General features: G+C 40.5%; 2 protein-coding genes across 3 annotated transcripts in view; one reads left to right on the top strand and one right to left on the bottom strand.

Annotated features, from left to right (window-relative positions):
• dcp1b (decapping mRNA 1B) overlaps window positions 1-3,016 on the bottom strand; it is a 70,707-nt gene extending 67,691 nt beyond the window's left edge. Inside the window, exon 1 of one of the 2 annotated variants that reach the window (XM_063058029.1) lies at window positions 2,749-3,016. In XM_063058029.1, coding sequence (XP_062914099.1) covers window positions 2,749-2,886 — 138 coding nt within the window. In that variant the 5' untranslated portion in view covers window positions 2,887-3,016. The remainder of the gene's footprint in view (window positions 1-2,748) is intronic. The other variant, XM_063058028.1, reaches the window with a different exon arrangement.
• cacna1c (calcium channel, voltage-dependent, L type, alpha 1C subunit) overlaps window positions 1-23,184 on the top strand; it is a 669,326-nt gene that overhangs the window by 26,164 nt on the left and 619,978 nt on the right. The gene's annotated exons all lie outside the window — the stretch shown is intronic.

Below are 23,184 nucleotides of genomic sequence, written 5' to 3'. Positions count from 1 at the left end.
CATATCCAATATAATCTCTTCAGACTTTAATGCGTTCTAATATGTTTTCAATCCTTTTCAATAACTGTATCCCAATGCTCAAACACATCAGTAATTTAACTATAGCACTGCTAAGATTATGTATTCATTCTGGGTTCCTTTTTATTTAAAGTGTGATGCCAGTTAGCTCTCAGCTCCAATTTTTCCAACAGCCTTTTCTGCCCGTAAATCCAAACTGTCAGCATAATACATGTTTTGTTCCTTTTCTAGTGAAAAGATGCTGCTCATTTCTATCAACTTCACAGGAAAGTCTTAATTCATGAAATAAAAAATTGAGATAGACATCCATAGAAAAACAGTTCAAAGTTCTTGCAGTGACGTAATAAAAACATACATCATTGTTGACATGAAATCTTCAAAGGTAGATTTTAAGCAGAAGAAATATTCCAGAAAAAGATCTAGATAGGTAGCAAGTAGCCACCAATTAAGACACCAGGAGGATACAAGTTAGAAGCAGAACACACAATGCAATAGAATCCCAAAGATGTTTTTGGAATGCATTTGGAAAGCAAACCCAAATTTACACAAGATACTGACAGAAGAGGAAAAAGACATGCCAGGTATCAGAAACAAAAGAAAACCTGCAGATGCTGGAAATCCAAGCAACACACACAAATTGCTGGAACTCAACAGGCCAGGTAGCATCTTGGAGAAAAGTACAGTCGACGTTTCGGGCCGAAACCCTTCGGCAGGGCTGCAGAGAAAAAGCTGAGGAGTAGATTTGAAAGGCCCAACAGTGGAGGCCATCTGCCAGAACAAGCGGGATGACTCAGTGGCCACCCATTTTAATTCCACTTCCCATTCCGATAGGTCCATCCACGGCCTCCTCCACGGTCGGGATAAGGCCACACTTAGGCTGGAGAAACAACAACTTACATTCTGTTTGGGTAGCCTCCAACCTGATGGTATGAACATTGATTTCTCAAACTTCCAGTAATGCACCCCACTTCACCATTTCCTATCCCTTGCTCCTCTCTCATGTTATCTTCTTACCCACCCATCGCTTCCCTCTGGTGCTCCTCCCCCCTCCCCCCGTATTTTTTTTCTTTCTTCCATGGCCTTCTGTCTCTTTCAACAATCAACCTCCTAGCTCTTTGCTTCATCCCTCCCCCCCTCCGAGTTTCACTTATTGCCTGGTGTTTCTCTCTCCCTTCCCATCACCTTTCAAATCTATTCCTCAGCTTTTTCTCTCCAGTCCTGCCAAAGGGTTTCAGCCCCAAATGTCAACTTTACTTTTTTCCGTAAATGCTGCCTGGCCTGCTGAGTTCCTCCAGCATTTTGTGTGTGACACCACGTATCAGTCCAATTTCTGATAGCATGTAGGGACCTATGGGAACAATAATTCTTCAGCATTCAACTTTGGAAAGGAGAAAACACAATCTAACAACTTGCTGGATAATTCAATTTCTGATATACACAGTCCTATTTGACCATCATTAGCCCCATCCTACACATTTCATTGGCACTACATTCACCTCTTTCTCTCAAATCAGAGTGATACTAATGTAATTCTGGTGCCAAACTAATCTATTCATTATCACCAAAATTGTTTGAATATATCAAACTGTGCTTTTTCTCTAACATTAAAATTGCCAAGTACTTTAGGATTGTTCCACCAGTTATTTTGTTATAGCCTAGTTCCTTTCAGTTTTTTTATTCAACAACCACCTAAATTGGATTTTCAATTTACTCATCAGTAGTTTCCAATTGATTGGAAGTTTCATCTACCTACTGATTTTTGAGTTCCATGAAATCAGAATCAGGTTTATTATCATGGACAGGTTGTTTTGCAGTAGTACAGCGCAAGGCATAAAAATGACTAAACACAAAATAATCTGCAGATGCTGGGGTCAAAGCATCCTGACGAAGGGTTCCGGCCCGAAACGTCGACCGATCTTTTCCACTGATGCTGCCTGACCTGCTGAGTTCCTCCAGCGTGTTGTGAGTGTTGATAAAAATGACTATACATTACCAAAATAAGTAAATAGTGCAGAAAAAAATGAGGTAGTGCACGTGGACCGTACTGTAATCTCATGACAGAGGAGAAAAAGCTGTTCCTAAAACATCACTTGAGGTCTTCAGGCTCCTGTATCTCTTCCACAATGGTTGTAACTATGGACAGTATAAAATTGACCCCTTGGCACTGACTATTTTACAAACTGTTAAATAAAGGGCTAAAACAAACTGATAGATCTAATTACTTGAAGTTATTTGACAAAAAAAATGTATGTGTCCTCCCGTGCTGTCCAAATAAGACTACTTGAATAGGATGATTCTATTCCTGGGTATTTTGTTGCAGGGAATGAAGTTTATACTTACATACATTCACTCCTTGAATATATCTGGATTATTTGCCCTTCAAGGTTTATTTTCAGAGCACTCCTCTTAGTGCAATTAACGAGATTTAACACAAACAGTATGTCTACATCAACAACAGAAGACTTGGGAAATATTTCTTATTTTTCTTAAGATAGAAACGGGAAATGGAAACATTTCAAGTCTGTCAAGGGTAATATTTTAAAAGTGATCTAAGCGTTTACTTAATTCTTTAATTTTAAAAACAAATTTTAACATGAGAGTAAAAAAATCAACGGGTTTCAAAGTACCGCACTGCCCAATGCAACAGTCCTTTCCGCAACTCTGAGGAAGACGCTTATAGGTACATTTCAAAACACCCCTGAACTGGCCTTTCCTGACACTTAAACTCACCCATTCATTGTCTCTCTGGCTGAAGGTATATAGTGCTACCTGGCTGGCCACATCCACAATATGAAAAATGTACGGATCCTGTCGCTGTAACGCTGCAAGACTAATATCAAAACCTCTACTCTCCATCATCGCCGCCATTTTACTCAAACAGGGCAGCAAGTAGCTGACGGAGCTATCGAGGCAGGCCAGATTGTCAAGCGCAGAGCTATCGAACAGCGATGAGCTAGGCCGAGATGTGGAAGGGTTTCGGCCCGAAACGTCCTCTGTACTCTTTTCCATAGATGCTACCTGGCCTGCTGAGTTCCTCCAGCATTTTGTGTATGTTGCTTGAATTTCCAGCATCTGCAGATTTTCTCTTGTTTGATAGTTAATGAAGGAACATTCAAACTTGAATAATCCTGTTTTGGCAGGGATTGCAGATGGGATACGTAACTTTTCAATTACCAATTTTGTTAAAGGATTTTCTGATTCGTACTTATTCTTACCATTGTTGGTTCAAGTTTACCTACAATGATGCGATCTACTGCATTAGCTTTTGCCTCTTATGGTTGGCAATGAACTGAATTTCAGGATGTTTTAACATGTTTGCCCATCAATCTCCGGTGAGGGCCTTGGCGATATCCTGAATGGTGCATAGGCTAACCTTGAGTAAAAAGCAGATTAAAAGACATTGCATGGTCTGCCTCTCTTCATCAGTGATTTAAAGTGTAGTGACTGAGGCTATTCACCTCCGAGTGTCATTACAGTCTTTTCCAGCGTTTTCTGATTTTATTTGAAGCTTCTTTGAATCCCTTTACTGACTAACATCCTTCTAAAAGTAAAAAGGCATCAAAGGCATAGGGAGGTTCAGATGATTTGTAAGAATCCTAAAATATATATATATATATATATACACACACATATAAGATCCTAAACTACCTATTTAGGTTGTGTCCCAACTTTTTGACTTACATAATTTTTTAATGAGAAAATATGAAAGGTTTAAGTACCAAAGCCAAGATAACAAAGCATACTGCCATATATGACATTCAGTTTTACCATCTCTGGCACTGCATATACTTCCAATGAAGGGAGTAAATATTGATATACTTAAGTACTTAAAGCAGTGACTGTTTCCTAACTTTATATAATCACTCATGTCATGCACTACATTTCCATGTAAGATAAATGAAATAATATACAGATCAGCAAAGCATTACAAAGGTAATCACAATAAGTAAAAGAAAGTAAACAATCCAATAAATGGTCTTAAGAGCAATTAAGGAGAAAGTTTGGAAGCAGCAAAGAGTGAAGTGCTAATACTAGGGCTTTGCAGAGTTAGAACATAAAACAGAAATTTGGTGATGCGTTAAATTTCTTCCTGCATGGGTCATAGAGCACGACAGCATTGTTACATGCCCCTCAGCCCAATTAGTCCATGCCAAACTATTATTCTGCCTAGTCCCATCAAACCACACCCGGACCCCTCCATACCTGTCCCATTCACATAATTGTCCAAAATTCTCTTTTAAGTGTTGCGATTGAACCCTCATCCACCACTTCTGCTGGCAGCTTGTTCAACACTCTCACCATCCTCTGAGTGAAGATGTTCCTCCTCAGGTTCCTGTTAAAATGTTCACCTTTCATCCTTAACCAATCTTCCACAACTACACAAACCAATCTTCCGTCCTTGGACTCACTTTACACCGCACGCTGTCGGAGCAGTGCCGCCAGGATAATCAAAGACACGACCCACCCAGCCAACACACTTTTCGTCCCTCTTCCCTCCAGGAGAAGGCTCAGGAACTTGAAGACTTGCACAGCCAGATTTGGGAACAGCTTCTTTCCAACTGTGATAAGACTGCCGAACGGATTCTGACCCGGATCTGGGCCGTACCCTCCAAATATCCGACCTGCCTCTTGGTTTTTTTACACTACCTTACTTTCCATTTTTCTATTTTCTATTTATGATCTATAATTTAAATTTTTAATATTTACTATCGATTTGTAATCCAGGGAGCGGGAAGCGCAGAATCAAATATCGCTAATATGATTGTATGTTCTAGTATCAATTGTTTGGCGACAATAAAATATAAAGTATAACCTCTAGTTCTAGTCTCATCTAAACTCAGTGGATAAAGCTTGCTTGCTTCTGACCTATCTATTCCCCTCATTTTGTATGCCTCTATCAAATCTCCCTTCATTTTCCAATGCTCTGGGGATTAAAATCTTAACCTGTTCAAACTTTCCCTATAACTCAGGTCCTCAAGTCCTGGCAACATGCTTGTAAATGTTCTCTGTACTCTTTCAATCTTATTGATTATTTCCTGTAGGTAGGCATCCAGAACCGCACACAATATTCCATAACATCTTATACAACTTCAACTCTTGTACTCAATACTTTGATTTATGAAGGCCAATGTACTTAAATCTCTTTTTATGGCCCTATCTACCTGTGGTGCACTTTCAAGGAATTATGAATCTGTATTTCCAGATCCCCTTGTTCTACCGCACTCCTCAGTGCTCTACTGTTCATTTTGTATCTCCTACCCTGGTTTGTCTTCCCTAGGTGCAACACCTCACACTTGTCCACATTAAATTCCATCTACCATTTTTCAGTTCATTTTTCGAGCTGGTCCAGATCCCACTGTAAGATTTGATAGGCTTCCTTGCTGTCCACTACATCCCCAATCTTAATGTAATTTGCAAATTCACTGATCCATTTTAGCACATTTTCATCCACATCATTAATATAGATTATAAACAACACACAACTAGTCACAGGCCTCCAGTCAGAGAAGCAACCATCTACTGCCACTCTCTGGTTTCTCCCACGAAGGCAATGTTCAATCCAATTTACTGCTTCATCCTGAATGCCAATCAACCTAACTTTCTGGACCAGCCTCTCGTGGGCTTTATCAAAAGCCTTGCTAAAGTCCAAATAGACAAAATCCTACCGTATTTCCTTCATCAACTTTCCTAGTAACATCCTTGAAAAACTATCAGATTGTTTCAACATGGCCTACCACGTACAAAATCATGTTGATTAACCCTAATCAGGCCCTGTCTATCCAAATACTTATATGCCCTGTCCTTCTTCCAATAATTTATCCACTACTGACGCCAGGCACACCAAGCCTATAACTTCCTGGCTTATACTTAGTCTTTCTTGAATGACGGAACAACATTACTTATCCCCTAGTTCCCCTAGTACTGTATTCTGAATCTTCCTTAAGTTTTAAATCAGTTTTAAAATAACTTTAAAATGGTGTTTACTTAAATTGCAATATTGTGACTTCTGCAGTAGTGAGCCGATATGTTTTGTAACTCCAAAGCGTAAAACTAATGAAAAGAAAAAGACAGGAGCCCTGGAGAGTGTGTATGTTTCATTTTAACTTTTAGTGAGGTGAACACTTATGGTGTGGTAGCATGATGACATGTGGCATTCATCTACTTTTACATATAACACATAATTAATTATGTATACAGCAAAGAATGCTTAATCAAATAATATACCTACAATAATACTCAACTGAAATATTAAATACACAACACTCCCCCCTGCTGAACTATAAACTCCAAATCAATTTAGAATGTATCTCAATTAATATACATATAGTATATATGTATATGTATATACTGTATACTATACAATGCAACTACTATAGAGATATCCTCAGCAGTGTAATTTTTAAATTAACACTCACAACACACTGGAGGAACTCAGCAGGTTGGGCAGCATCCATGGAAACAGTCAGTCAACGTTTCGGGCTGGAACCCTTCGACAGGACTGTAGAGGGAAGGGGCAGAGGCCCTATAAAGAAGGTGGGGGGAGGGTGGGAAGGAGAAGGCTGGTCAGTTCCAGGTGAAAAACCAGTAAGGGGAAAGATAAAGGGGTGGGGGAGGGGAAGCAGGGAGGGGATAGGCAGGAAAGGTGAAGAAGGAATAGGGGAAAGCACAATGGGTAGTAGAAGGAGGCGGAACCATGAGGGAGGTAGTAGGCAGCTGGGGGAGGGGGCAGAGTGAAACTGGGATAGGGGAAGGGAGGGGAGGGAATTTTTAAATTGTCCCATTTAGGCCTAAAAAAATTAACCACTGTGGTGCATTTCTTAATCTTATGGGATAATGTCTTTCCTGACAAGGGGGTGGGGTCACTGCTTGGCAAGTGAGACTTGTGACTTTGAAACAGTCTCAGGTTCTGGAGCCTCCTTCATGTGTTGACTCTGGGACTGAAGTTAGTGGTTCTAACAGCACTGGACATCCTTCTTAGAGTTACAAAATACACATGGACTAAGATGTTAACTGTCCTGTGCTATCACCAGTGGGATCATCAGTTGATCTGCCACCTGTCTTCAGGAGTTTCGGCCCGCTTATGATCAAGACTCCCTCGAGGTGGTGGGCCAGCAGTGCTAAAGCACCACCTCCCACTGGTCAGCTTAAAAACTTGGCATCTGCCTCTATCAGAGTTGTTAGTCACTTCCATCCAACAGATAGTCTGCTCTTCAGGTGTCTATGCAACTACTGAAGGGTTTGCAAGATATGTATACACTGTCTGACTATCTGCCCCTCTGGACATACTTGGTCCACACCCATGCTAATCCTTTCTCTGTTGCCTCAGCTACAGCCCTGCTGATTGACTTGATCTCTCTTCTAGTGAAGCCAAGGTCACGCAGCCACTTCTGGATGAGCACAATAAACCCACGGCAGCCTACTTCGAATGGATAGCATGAGACCTTCCACCCTCTGTCTCTGCACTCTGATCTTAATTCTGCATACTTGGTTAACTTGCACTCATGGGCTTCATTGATGTTGTCTTCCCAGGGGACTGTGAGTTCACCAATAACCACTTCTCTACTGGTGTCAGACCATATGATTATATCTGGACGCAATGTTGTGAAAGCTATTTGCTCCGGGAAACTGCCTTTCCCATCTCGGTCAGCCTTGACACATCAATCATTGGCTGAAGAAAAGTATGCTTGATTGTGAGCCTGCGCTGTACGTACACCCTTGACTTGGAGCCTTCTTTCACAAATAAAATATACCAATTGACTCCTCTTCTCAACTGATTGATACGTCGTCTCCAGATGACATCAGATTCAATCTTCACTGGGTAGGAGAGTGGTCCAGTTCTGTCCTTAGTTTGTCCAAGTACCCACTTTTGATCACCTCTGTAGTCCCTCACCAGGATTGCTTGTCCAGGAGTGAATCATTAAACCTCCTTGTTTGAGGAGCCCTCAGTTAGTATCAGCCTTTTGTCATTCATACTCCTTCTGAGATTGAGTTTGAGGAGATCCAAGCATGAATACAGGGGATGACCCAGGAGCAGAATAGCTGGTGAGTTATTGGTAGATAGGTCTCAGCTCAGTCCACTTTGCTGAAGTGTTTTCCTCCAGACATGTTTGCAAAGATATCCTCTATCCTGGACAGAGGGTATTGATCTATGGTACTGTCAGTACTGAGTTGATAGTGACCTTAAAATCGCCACATATCTTAAAAGACTCATTCTTTTTATCTATTGTGTCACTGGCATTGGCCATGGGCTCCACTCAACCTTGGAAAGAATTACTTCAGCCTCTATGCAATCTAGCTCACTGGCCACTTTATCACAGATGGTATAAGGAATCAGATGGGCTTTGTAAAACATTGTCTTGACATTTTCATTTAACACTATTTTATCGTTGATAAGTTTGAGTTTTCCAATGCCACCCTTGAACACTGCTGTGGCATTATCCAATACCTTTTGAATTCATTTTCAATTGATTCTATTGCAAATGGTGGATGGATCTCCAATCAAGTTGGAGTTGTCTCAGCCAATTATGATCTCACAATGCTGGCCCTGCTGTTTTTACTATATACAAGCCAATGTGGCTTGTTGGATGTTGTATTTCACTGTTACAAATGTCATTCCCACCTGAGTTATCTTTTCTCTAGTATAAGCTGGATGAAAAAGGATCTAGTGCTTTCCCGGCTATATAACGAACAACATCTTCTCGGGCTTCCAGCCAGGTACAGGGATCAAGTTTAACTAACGTTTTCGATGACAAACACTGCCACCTTCATCAAGGATGATGCCTAGGCACGTCTAGACCCCCATCGTCTGTCCCTCTTGATTGATTAGTCCTCATCCAATCAGGATTCCATTATTCCACCTTGCATACAATAGAATTCCAGTTCTTACTTAGAGTGAGACCTTCGTCTTTGTTAAAATTCTTTTTCTCTAGTTCTATTTCAAAGGCATCCTTCACCAGGCAGTCCCAGAAATTTCGCAAAGACGAAGGTCCTGCTTGAAGTAAGAACTGGAATTCTATTGCAAGCAAGGTGGGACAGCAGAAACCTGATTGGACGAGGACTAACCAATCAGGAGGGACAGATGATGGGGATATAAATACCACCGGACGAGACATGCCCAGGCATGATCCCTGATGAAGATTGCAGAGTTTGTCATTGAAACGTAGATTAAAATTGATACCTGTACTCGGCTGGAACCCAAGATGAGTTTATTCATTCTTAGTTGGATATCTGCAGGCTTTTGTTCAGTATCTTGAATTGAATTGAATTGAATTGACTTTATTACTTACATCCTTTATGTACATGAGGAGTAAAAATCTTTATGTTACATCTCTGTCTAAATGTGCAATGTGCAATTTATAGTTCTTTATAGTAAATAATATGTAGAACAAGACAGTCAGTATAACAATAAAAATACAGTTGTGTCAGCATGAATTAATCAGTCTGATGCCTGGTGGGAGAAGCTGTCCTGGAGCCATTTGGTCCTGGCTTTTATGCTGCAGTACTGTTTCCCGGATGGTAGCAGCTGGAACAGTTTGTGGTTGGGGTGACTCGGGTCCCCAGTGATTTTTACACACCTGCCTTTGTAAATGTCCTGAATCGTGGAAGTTCACATCTACAGATGTGCTGGGCTGTCCACACCACTCTCTGCAGAGTCCTGCAATTGAGTTCCCAAACCAGGCAGTGATGCAGCCAGTCAGGATGCTCTCAATTGTGCTCCCGTAGAAAGTTCTTAGGACTTGGGGGCTCATACCAAACTTCTTCAACTATCTGAGGTGAAAGAGGCAATGTTGTGCCTTTTTCACCACACAGCCGGTATGTACAGACCACATGAGATCCTCAGTGATGTTTACACTGAGGAACTTAAAGCTGTCCATCCTCTCATACCAGATCCATTGATGTCAATATGGGTTAACCTGTCTCCATTCATCCTGTAGTCCACAACCAGCTCCTTTGTTTTTTCAACATTGAGGAAGTATGGGTTTTCTTGACACCACTGTGTCAGGGTGATGACTTCTTCTCTGTAGGCTGTCTCATTATTATTTGAGATTAGGCCAATCAGTGTAGTCTCATCAGCAAATTTAATTAGCAGATTGGAGCTGTGGGTGGCGACATAGCCGTGAGTATACAGAGAGTATATTAGAAATACTGTTCAAGCCCACCTTTGGAATGACTGAAACAGCGAGCCAGTGTCTAATCACAAACAAGCGAAAATCTGCAGGTGCTGGAAATCTAAGCAACACACACAAAGGCTGGAGCAGCTCAGCCTGTCAGGCAGCATCTATGGAAAAGAGTAAATCGATGTTTTGGCTGAAACATCAACTATACTCTTTTCCATAGATGCAGGCTGGCCTGCTGAATTCCTCCAGCATTTTGTGTGTGGAACCAGTGTCTAATTCCATTTTAATTCATTTGCCATTCACTTCTGTTGTAAGCTGTAATGTGTATCTCCTGTTAGTTTTCAAGTAAACCACTTGGATCAAACGGCTTTTATAGTGGCCAAGGGTCTAAAATTTTTCTCTGATCTGTACAACATCATGGGCCAAAAAGCCTGTACTGTGCTGTACTGTCCTATTATTCAGGAGCATTAAAACAGAATTTTGTGGTGTATTTTGCTCTTTTCAAAAGTGATGGTCATATTTTACCTCCAAGTGCATTATTTATGAAATAGTATTTCCATATTTAGTTCTGGAATGTTGCATTTTATTTGCTTCAACACTTGCAAATTAATTGGCATGCTGTAATTTTGCACAAACGTAGGCTTTGGCTTCGTGGTTGCAATGTCAGAAGTGAACCCTTAGAAATTAGACACTCATTCTATAAGTTGCAGCAGTGGTGCTTAAGTGCTGCATGTTGCTACAGACCTGCGTAATGGCTGCTGAAATGCTAGGATGCCAACACACTAGGGAATATGGCAACACAAGAAAGACTGCCGGTGCTGGAAATCTCGAGCAACACACAAAATGCTGGAGGAACTCAGCATGTCATGCAGCATCGATGGAGGGGAATGGACAGTTGATGTTTTGAGTCGAGACCCTTCCTCGGGATTATAGAAAGGTCTTGACCCAAAATGTTGACTGTCTATTTCCCTCCATAGATGCCGCCTGAACTGCTGAGTTTCTCCAGCATTTAGTGTGTTACTCCAAAAATACCATGTCCTCACCCAATACATGGTGGTCGGCCATCAACAATTAACACTAAATAACTTCTACCACCTTTGAAGAGCGTAGTTTCCCTTTGCACCACATGGAGTCATAGTCATTTGGCATACCAAGACAAGATAAAGACACAAACAAACAAATCTTGGGTGACACTTGCTATTAGTCAGTTACTTTACTGATCTTTAAGTACTATTGGCCTTTAACGTGTAAATTCTATTGGCTATTCAAACCTGTATTACTGTAATGTGATTGATGATTGATAATGGAAATAAGGAATTTGAACATCCACAAGGTACCAATTGGTCAATATCTGTATCCAAGTGGTCAAATTCTATATAAAAATATCATTTCTTTGTTCAACTTTAGAACAGTTTGATGATGGGCCATGTGCATGTGCACAAGGAAGGCACTTCCAGTGGGATGGTGACAAGCTCAAATGCAGTGTCCTCTCTGGGGCCAACCAAAGGCACTTTTGTCTTTTTTATGATCACAAGACAGTGCTGGACCTTAAGGGATTCAAGTGCTACAAGTCCACCCCATCAGCAAGTTGCTCATTGGCAGAGAAGCTGGAGGAGCTGGACTTGGTGCGGGCCATGTTGCTGCGTGCTACAGAAAGGCATTGGGCTTGGCGCATGTAGGCCGTGTGCAGTCTAACAGGGAGTGATTGTCTCGGATGCTTTTCTTGCGATTGCAAGACCCTGTTGGACATTGGTAATGTCCAATATTGCAAGTCCAGATCACTGGTTTATTAGTGAGGCCGACTGTGGGGGAGCTGCATGGCCTTAGTTGTAGCTAGGACTGGGCCTCGTGCTGCGCGGTTGCCTGTTACAGCAGTCCAGGAGGGGAGACGCTGGAGGCAGTATGGTGTGGCGTCCATGCTGACCCCTTCCATTAGTGCTACCCTCCAGTGTTTAGTTGGTGAAAGACCAGCTGGATTTTGTGTGTGCAGTCATATGTTCGTATGCAGGCTGCTGAGAATTGCTTTTTTTGCTGACAATACCCATGCACCATCAAATTACAGCTCATGCCACTCAGACATATGGATTATACATATCTTTTTGTGTGGCTGTTTGTTTACTGGTATCTTATTTGTGCTACATGTGCCTTGTGCTGTATTTTGCACCTTGGCCTCGGAGGAACGCTGTTTCATTAGACTGTATTCATGGGTTTTCATGTGTGGTTGAATAATAATTAAACTTGAACTTGTAAATAAAGTGTGATTGAGAAATTAGTTAAAGTTTTCAGAGTTCAGTTAATTGGCGACAACATCACCACTTCTATGAAACAAACACACTTATTCAGACACATTGGCACTCTCTTCCTCATTCAAATGCTCTCTTGTCAACCCACAATCAAACATTCTATTTGTTCCATGCATCCTTCTCTCACTATCTCTCATGCATATGCACACATGTCCATTTCATACTCTGACTTGTAATCAGTACAGTTTAGTTACGCCATAACCACTTTGATCACTTTGCACTATAATTAACCTTTTTTGTTCTAATTGTGTTCTTTCTTCTAAAAACTGTGTATAATTTGTGTTTAATTTGTTTTACTTGTGAATGCTGCTTTATAATGCTCTGTGTCTGTTATGCTGCAAGTTGGTGTTTCATTATATCTATGCTTACGTGTACTTGCACATTTGATAATAAACTCCACTTTGACTTGTACTCATATGCACCATTGCAGAGATAAAGGTTAATATATTGTAAGCATTCAATTAGTAAATATATTATTATGATCTGTGGAATATGGACTATCTCAAATGTAACATAGCAAAGCTATCAGTCTTCCAAGTATTTGTTTCTTGAGAATCATTGAATGAAATATAATTAGATATAACACACAGAACATCACAACACATCTGTTCAATGTAACATTCAGACACAATTAGTTGTGTATTTGATATTTCAATAATATTTGAGAAATCTTGAATATATATATTGTTTGATTAAATATTCTTGTTTGTTTAAATAATTAATTAAGTTATATGTAAAAATATGTTAATTGCATGTGTCATCACGCTACCACATGCTACGTGCATGCCTCACTTAAAGTAAACTCAAACTTCACCAATATTTTGAACTCCCGTGAGTTTCTTTGAATTAATTTAATATTTGGAAGCTACAAAGCATAACATTGGTAACGAGGTATTTTTAAAACAAACCTGAGATGGCTACCAACCTGTTTGAGTACAGCCAGGCATTCAAACTAAAAAGCACTTTAGCACAGTGGAGAGACAGTTTTCAGAAGGGAAGACATGATCAAGTTTGTTTAAAATCAGAAAACAGAAGATTTCAGGGTTCATAAAGAGTGAGTACTGCGTGAGATTAATCATTTAAAAGAAAATCAGAAATGTCTGGGTACATCAGAAAGACTGACAAATTTAATTACTCATTGGGTACTTGGCTCACGTGCACTGAAACATTGGTAGACTATTTTGATGGAAATGAAATAACAAACGTGAAACGAGTGCCAATTTTGCTAAGTACATTAGGGTTAAAGGCATAGAGTTTGCTTTGATGTTTGACTGCTTCAACCAAACCATCAGAAATGAGCTTTACCACTGTTATAAAACTATAACACTTCGAACCAAAGCCATTGTTAATTGCAAAACACTAAGTTTCACAAGCAGAATTAAAAAGAAAGGGAGTCCATTTCAGTGTATGTAGGTGAATTGAGGAGATTGTCTGAGCATTGTTACTTTGGGACTGGTCTTAATAATACTCTAAGAGATTGTTTAATTTGTAGAATCTTAAAAGAATGTCAACTCCTAACTGAAGCACAGCTGACCTTCAAAAACAACTCCTAACTGAAGCACAGCTGACATTCAAAAACAACTCCTAACTGAAGCATAGCTGACATTCAAACAAGCAGTGGAAATCGCTGTTTCAATGGAAACCACCAACAGAGATGCAATTGAAATGCAGTCAACAATGAAAGTGAGTGTAAACAAAATTGCATCATCTAAACAGAAACTGGCCTGGCCAAATAACTCGTGTTACCATTGTGGCAGGGGCTCACATACCCCAAACAAATGCAGGTTTAAAGGTGAAACTTGCAGAAAATGCAACAAAATAGGTCACATACAAAGAACATATTGGGCAGACAAAAATAGATGGACTAAACAGAAAAGAGAGCAAGATAAAACATCAAGTTGCGGTTTGACAAAGAGCACTAATCTACATGCTGTCGATGAAAACTCTGATAATGATGAGAGTGACACAGGATTGTGCAGCCTTGAAATTTACAGTGTGAAAATTAACAATCGACAACCAATACGGCTTATGCCAGAAGTGAACAGCAAATTAAGTAAAATGGAATTAGACACTGTTTTAGTCATTCACAAAATTAGTTTGGATGGCATTTCAAAGATATGAAACTGAAGCCTGTGGATCTTCAACTGAAAACTTATACTGTACTGCAGAAAAGATAGCTCCTGTGAAATTGATATCCATAACAGGTGAAATACAACAACTAACAAACCACATTGAGCTTGTCTGTGGTAAAAACAGGAGGACTAGCATGTGGGAACATGAGTGGCTGAGGCAAATACAACTTAATTGGAGATCCATCCACCATTTGCATGCCACATCCCCTGCAATTAAGCCATATGAAAGTGAATTTAGAAATGTACTGGATGATGCCACAACTGACTCCATGCTAAACATCATGAGCTGTTGTCCAATAGAGGACAAACACATGTTTGTACCAACCTCTGGTTGTAAGCATATTGGAAAAAGAAAACATGAAAGTGTCAAAATCAGTGGTTCTACTACAATAGAATTTGTGGACAACATATCTGAGAAAGTTTCTGATATGTTAATCAGGCAGCTACTTATGAAATGCGGCTTGGTTTTAAGCTGGAACAGAGTTCAACAAGCTTAGAAAAATTGTAAGCATTCGGCTTCTGTGAGTATAAAGAACCAGAAACTACTCTGCATGTATTGAGGTTATTGAATGAACTTCAAGCAGGAGACGAAAAGCTGCTTGTAAAAGCAGATGCAAAGACCAAAGCTCAGCTGGATGAATGGAAGGCCAAAAAGAAAGGAGTCAACAGAGATACGAAAACAGAGAATTTGTCGCATGATATTGTAGATGAGGAAACCAAGAAGAGAGATCAGATCACAAAGGGAGCAGTAGAAGGATTAATGAGAGAACACTCCTGTGATCTAAGTGCCCCATCCCAAGATCAAGATGCACAACTAGAAGTAAAAGGAGGAAAGAGATGGAGAGAAAGAATGTGAAGGAGAAAAAGAATGGTGTGAAAGGGAGAAGGAAGATGAAAAAGAAAAAAAAGAAAGGGATCAAAATCAAAGTAGATCCAGAGAGAGAAAAGGAGAAGAAAGGCATCCAGAGCTGTCAGAGTCAGTTCCTCTCAGAGTCAACTCCTCCAACCAGCACGGAGGAGACCCCAGAACCTGAGATTGTTTCACAGCCACAAGTCTCACCTGCCAGGCAGAGTAAAAATATGTTAATTTTTAAAATATGCTACCACATGATACATGCACGCCTCGCTTAAAGTAAACCTGAACTACACCCATATATTTGGACTTTTTTTGAATTAATTAAATATGCGGAAGTTGCAAAACATAACAACTAGGTGATAAAATTTGAAAACTTTAATGATAATTAAGAAATTTTCTTGACTTCATATTTGTGACTCTAAACATTATCAAACAATAAATTACCCAAGCAAATTTTGATCCTTTCAACACATAAGTTACTATTGCCATGCAGTGTGAGTTTCTTGACCACATGTAAAAGCAATGTGAAAACTTACATTAGCTTATGTTTCCAGTTTATTCCTCACTGGCATTAAATGTTTTTTCTGTGCGGAGTATCTGTATAGATAATGTTCATGTACATAGTTTCTTGGCGTGAATACAAAGTCTATGCTGACAAAACTTAATTTCTGTGCATGTGCCTGTCCAGATTGTTTCTAGTTATTCAAAAAATTTTATAACAGGAGTGATTGGATTAAGTATTTATTACATAGTGCAAATGAAATAGCAGACATGCTGTACTAATCAGATCATGAGTATTGCAGGTGATTCAATCACCATTGTACCTCAAGTTAACAGTTCAGAGATTATGAGAACACTATGCACATAATGTTCTCCAGAAATAATCAACAGTCGCCATTTTGGGCCAAGACCCTTCATCAGGACCGATGAAGGGTCTCAGTCTAAAACTTTCACTATTTATTCTTTTCTATAGATGCTGCCTGACCTATTGAGTTCCTCCAGCATTTTGTATGTGTTACACTGGATTTCCTGCATCTGCAGAATCTCTTGTGTCTCCAGAAATCATGCTTACAATATTGGTAATAATACAAGGAGACACCCGAGGTAACACTACAGATAGTACTGTATCACTGATTTTGGAGTACTGTATCATCACTCTAAAAATGACATTCATGTTCTGTACAAAATAGGTCATATATAAGTTATTCACGAGAGACCACTCATAAAAGTGTAGACATTAACATGTATCCTTGAAGCACCACACATCACCCACAGTTATGTGCTTAACCCAGTGCGCTACTACTCTCTCTGCACTCATGACTTTGTGGCTAAGCACAGTTCAAATGGCATCTATTAATTCACTGATGACAATGCTGTTGTAGGTAGAATCTCAGATAGCAATGAGGAGGCATACGACAACCTCACACTCAATAACGTTTTCTCATTACTATCATTGGGGTAGGTACAAAAACCTAAAGACCCATGCTCAATAATTCAGGAACAGATCCTTCCCCTTCTCCATCACATTTTTGAACAGTCCATGAACCCACAATCACAAGCTCATTATTCCCTTTCTTGCACTACTTATTTTTGTAACCTAGGTTTTTTTTTCTTGGCACTGGACTGATTCTGTAAAACAACAAATTTCACATTATATCAGTCTGAGATAATAAATACAATTCTGATTCTGATCACTGCTGATTTGTAACATGCTGTCTTTCACCATAGCTGTATTTGAGCACCACAGAAAATGGTTTCTATGCCATGTCTAAGATTTGTTCTGTAAATGTAGGGAGTGATCAGTGATATGGGCTGAATTGTCATCACATTCAAGTGATGGGTATTGTCAATGTTCATTTTTCATAACTAAACTCACTACTACTTAAACACGATGCTATTCTATCTGTTAACCGTCATGGGCCCCAGCTATGCCTGCCCATTCATTGACTATGTAGAACAGTCCATGTTCCAAGCCTTTCCCGGTAATGCTCCTACATTTCCTCCACTACATTGACGATTGCATTGGTGCTGCTTCATGCACCCATACAGACCTTGCCAATTTCATCAACTTTGCCTCCAACTTCCACCCTGCCCTTAAATTCACTTAGTCCATTTCTGACATCTCCCTGCCCTTTCTCAATCTCTCTGTCTCCATCTCTGGAGAGAAACTGACAGCCAATATCTTTTATAATCCTTCTGATTCCCATGGCAATCTTGACCATACCTCTTCCCATCTTGACTCCTGTAATAATGCCATTCCCTTTTCTCAGTTCCTTCATCTCCATTGCATTTGTTCTCAGGATGATACTTTCCTTTCCAGAGATGTCCTCTTTCTTCAAAGAACGAGGTGTCCCTTCCTCCACAATTGATACTGCCCTCAACTGTGTTTCCCCCATTTCCCCAATATCTGCGCTCACCCTATCTTCCCATCACCTTAACAGTAATAGAATTACTCTTGTCCTTACCTACCACCCTATGGGCCTCCACATCTAACACATTATTCTCCACAACCTTTGCCATCTCCAAAGGGATCCTCCCACGAAACATATCTTTATCTTCCCCCTACTTCCCAGTTTCCACTGGGATCATTCTCTCTGTGGTTCCCTGCCTATTCCCTGTTACACCTGCCTATTCACCTACACCCTCACCTCCATTCAGGACCCCAAGCAGTCCTTCTAGGTGAGGCAACACATCACCAAAATCTTCTGGGGTCATCTATTGTATCCGATGCTCCCGATTTAGCCTACTCTACTTTGGTGAGATCCATCATAAACTGGGGGATCGCTTTGTTGAGCACTTCCGCTCCATCCACCAAAAGCTGAATTCCCATTCCCATTCCCGTTCTGACATGTCAGTCAGTCCATGGCCTCCTCTTGTGCCATAATGAGGCCCGTCTGGGTAACCTCCAGTTTGATGGCATGAATATCAATTTCTCCTTCTGGTAAAAAAAATTCCCTCCCCTTCCCCTCTTCTTCTATTCCCAACTTTGGCCTCTTACTTCTTCTCATCTGCCTATACCTCACCGCGGTGCCCCTCCTCCTTCCTTATCTCCTATGGTCCACGTTCCTCTCCTATCAGATTCCTGCATCTTTAGCCCTTTATCTTTCCAGCCCACCTGGCTTTACCTAAAACCTTCTAGCCATCCTCCTTCTCCTCCCCCCGACCTTTTTGTTCCTTCTTTTCAAACCTTTTTGTTGTTATATTATACAGGAAAAATAACATGAGTACATAGAAGTAACAACACTTACAATGCCTCAAAAAAAACATTATCATAAAGATTGAAAAAAATTTTGTGATAACAAAAAAAACCTACTAAGCAGATAAGTGAGAGAAAAAGAAAGAACCCATTAGGTGTACAACCCCGGAGTCATGCGTCATACAAAAAGCTTCTAAAAATAAACATCAAACTGCCACCTTTTTGTTCTGCTGTTTTCCACCTTCCTTTCCAGTCCTGAAGATGGGTCTTGGTCCAAAATGTTGACTGTTTGTTCAGTTCCATAGATGCTGCCTGACCTGCTGAGTTCTTCCAGCATTTTCTGTATGTTCCTACATCTGGATGGGATTGACAAGTGATTTTACTTCATACCATATTGTGTACTACTTTATATTGTAGTGAATCCAAATATCGATTAGAATGCTTGCAGCAAATATCCTTAAGTGGGCCATTTGATAGGCACTTGGAGGATTGCTTAATAGAACAAATTACCTGTCATGAGGCTTTTTGTCTTTTGATGGGATTAATTATGGAATCAATAGATAATATGTATGAATAGTGAATCGTAAGATACTGTAATTCCTGAAAGCATGTCAAATAATGTGAAAATAAGTGCACTGCAAACCCTGATTCTTATAGCCTCAATGAAAATCATTCTTGTATAAAACAATCCTTGGTGCAGCACAGTAGTGTAGTGGTTAGCACAACAGTTTACAGTACAGGCAACCTGGGTTCAATTCCCGCCATTGCCCGGAAGGAATTCGTACATTCTCCCCATGACCGCGTGGGTTTCCTCTGAGTGCTCTGGTTTTCTCCCAGAGTCCAAAGACATACCAGCTGGTAGGATAATTGGCCATCGTACGTTGTCCTGTGATTAAGCGAGGATTAAATCAGGGGATTGACGGGTGGCGTGGCTGAAGGGATGGAAGGGGCTTTTCTACAATAAATTAATAAATAAATTCCCTATCAGCCAGGCCAGAAATCGGCTCTCAATGGATCAGCCTACAAAAGGGCTCCTGAAATAAAGGGTTTTGAATGAGTGCCTCATATTCTCTCATTTGTTATCTGTTCTTCATGACTGGCCCTTATCCTAATCTTCACCCTGTTGTCCTACCAGACGGTTCTCCTCTTTGTGCTATATTTTCAGAATATCTATGCTTGTCTTATAACTAGACTGTGAACAAAGCAGCAGGCAACTCCAAATTATGAAATCTTGGCTGTTGAGTACTGGATCCTTGCCTAGATTCAGAGAAATATTTTAAGAAGCCCTATTGTGGTCTCCACTAAGCTCCCTGAGATCATAGGACATGGGAGCCGAATCTGGCCTTTTGGCCCATCAAGTCTGCTCTGCCATTCCACCATTGCTGATTTATTAACCCTCTCAACCCCATTTTCCTGTAACCTTTGGCACTCTTACCAATTAAGAACCTATAATCCGCTGCTTTACATATACCTAGTGACGTGGCCTCCACAGCTGTCTGTAGCAATAATTCCACAGATTCATCACTCTGTGGCTAAAGAAATTTCCCCTCATCTCCGTTCTAAAGGTACATTATTTTATTCTGAGACTGTGCCTTTTGATCCTAGATTCTCCCACCACTGAAAACACCAGTTCACATGCACTCTGTCGAGGCCTTCTAATATTTGGTAGGATTCAAAACAATCAGGCGCCCACCATCCTTCTAAACTCCAGCAAGTACAGGCCAGGAGCCATCAAACCCTACTCATACGTTAACCCTTTCATCCCCAGGATAATTCTTGTAAAGCAGGTCTCGCAGTAGAGCCGTGGCTGTCATTTAAGCAGTGCTGAGCTGCGCAGCATCTGGAATTTTCAGAGGTGTGAGAAGCGATTTCAAGAATGTATTTTCTTCAGGGCTGTGTGAGCATGGAAGGTGGCAGGATGCCTCAGATTACTTTGGGACAAAGAAATTTAGTTAACTGCTAATTTAACTCTAATTGGCCATAAGATAGTTTCTGTTATACCTCAAGTTGTACAGTTAGAGAATATGATTAATGAATAGCACTAGATTGTGAGCAGTTGATTTAATGGGTAAAAGTTTGCAGTCTGTCTATACTTTGGAGAATTTAATGTGTCTCAATGTCACACCTGCCTAAATCTCTGGTTTTAAAGAAAAGTGGATGAAATCATCCATCCTTGAGTAAACTTCCCCTGTGTCGTACTGAGCAGCAAACTGTGAAAGGTGGCAGAGATCAGTGTCATTAGCCCAATAATGATCCTCCAATTGGGAAACTGAGTGTGGCTATGACCTTGGCTTTCACAGATCTCAGGCAGGATTAAAATAGGAAATGCTGGAAATATACAATTAAGTGTCATCAGTGGAATGAGAAACATGGGTTAATTTTTCAAGTTGAAAACCCTTCATTGATTCTTCCATAATGGAATTGTCTTTGACTGGAAAAATTAAGCCTTTACAAAATTCTCGGATAACTTAATCAATTGAAGTCTGATCTGTCATGTGTATTTCAGCATAACACAATCAAAATGCTGGAGGAACTCAGCAGGTCAGGAAGCATCACAGAAATGATTAAAGAGTTGATGTTTCAGGTCAAGACCCTTCTTCAGGACTGGGAAGAAGCCAGGAGCCAGAATCACCTCCTCTATTACCTCTATTCAGGGCCACAAGCAGACCTTTCAGGTGAGAGAACACTTCACCTGCAAATCCATTGGGGATAGCTTCTGTATTCAGTGCTCCTGATGAGACATAGAGTGGGAGACGCTATGTTGAGCAGCTTTACCCCATCTGTAAAAAGCAGGATTTCCCAGTGACTAACCATTTTAATTCCAATCCCCATTCACATTCTGACATTTTGGCCCAGGCCTCCTCTACTACAACAATGAGGTCACTCTCAGGTTGGAGGAGGAACACCTTATATTCCACCTGGGAAGCTTCCAACCTGATGGCAGGAACATCGATTTCTCTAACTTCTGGTAATTTTTTCTCCTCCCCCTTCCCTCTTCTTCTATTTCCCACTCTGGCTTCCTTCTTACTTCTTCTTTTCTCCTCACTTGCCTATTACCTCCCCTAGTGTCCCTATTCCTTCCCTTTCTCCTATGGTTTATCGCCTCTCCTTTCAGATTCCTTCTTCTCCAGTCCTTTACCTTTACTACTTGTCTCCTCCCAGCCTCTTACTCCATCCACCCTCCCCCACTCTCCTGGCTTTATCTATCACGTTCGCGCTTGTACTTCCTCCCCTTTCCATTTCAGTCTTGATGAAGGGTCTCAGTCCGAAACATCGACTATTTATTTCCATGTATGCTGCCTGGCCTGTTGAGTGCTTCCAGCATTTTGTCTGTGTTACTCTGGATTTCCAGCACATGCAGAATCTCTTGTGTGTATTTGGCATCTTCAGATTTTATTTCAGATTTCCATTATCTGCAGTTTTTCTTTTGATTCTCAGGGAGGGCTGTCTCTTTGAAGAGCAGCCTGAGTAGACAATCTTCTTGGCCAAATGAATGTCGTTTTTCTTTGAATCATAAGTGGAAATAAGCTCTCTGTTAGAATTGGGGCTTCCTTTTCTCTTCAATTCCCACACCTAGGGTCTCTCCTTCCGAGTGGTGGTCTTTGTGTCCCTCTGCAATCCCAGGTTCTCATTCTGTTCTTTAGTTTGACAAAGAGTTAAATTCAGTTTCCCATCTTTCTCTTATTATTTCTATGCTCCTCCATTGTTCAGTACAGACCATTTTAGCTATCTGTGTACTGTTGTAGCTGTTCTGTTGGGTGCCACAGTATCTCAAGTTTCCATTCACCAACTCAAAATAGTCAGACTGTGACTGTAACATTGATACAGCAGCTGTTTTGTCTCCCCTCTTGCTGTGGAAGTGATATTTGTCTCTCCCTTGTTAGTGAGAAAGGGAACTCGAGGGATATTGAATTGTTGGAATGAAGAGTTAATTTTTGATGTACTGTAGACCAAGCTCTCTCTTTGGGGGCTATACTGTTGCTTGCATGGTGGGTGGTGGGAATGCTAATGCATTTTGCTAAAATAATTGGGTGAAGTGGAAGGGGGAGGGTTGATGCTGCTTGCTGCTGCTTTTGCGTGTGGGGGGGCACGAGGCTTTGGGATTCTTATGTTTTTTTTGTCACTCATTCTTTGGGGTTTTTCTTTTATTTCGAGGATGGTACATGGAGCTAAAAAAAAAATAGAGGGCTATGGGTAACCTTAGGTAATTTCTAAAGTAAGTACATGTTCAGCTCAACATTGTGAGCCGAAGGGCCTGTATTGTGCTGTAGGTTTTGTATGTTTCTGTGATGTCTGTTGGGAGTGAGAATTTCAAGTTGTACATTGTATACATTCTCTGATGTTAAATGGAACCACTGAACCAATTATCAATCCTAGTTACTCGTACCAAGAGAAAATTAGAGTACAAAGGAGAATGGATTCACTTTTTCCTACAGTTCATAAAATGACTTCTTCCTCGCAGGATTCTGGACTGATCACTTAAATATTTCACTGTCTTTATCTATTAACTTGTTATCTTGTTATTGTAGTGACAGACACTGTTCTGCCTGCCGTTGAAAAG

Source organism: Mobula hypostoma, chromosome 9 (assembly GCF_963921235.1).
Source record: "Mobula hypostoma chromosome 9, sMobHyp1.1, whole genome shotgun sequence".
Lineage (NCBI taxonomy): Eukaryota > Metazoa > Chordata > Chondrichthyes > Myliobatiformes > Myliobatidae > Mobula > Mobula hypostoma.
The sequence above is the reverse complement of the archived record's forward strand: the minus strand, read 5'-3'. Positions and strand labels throughout refer to the sequence as shown.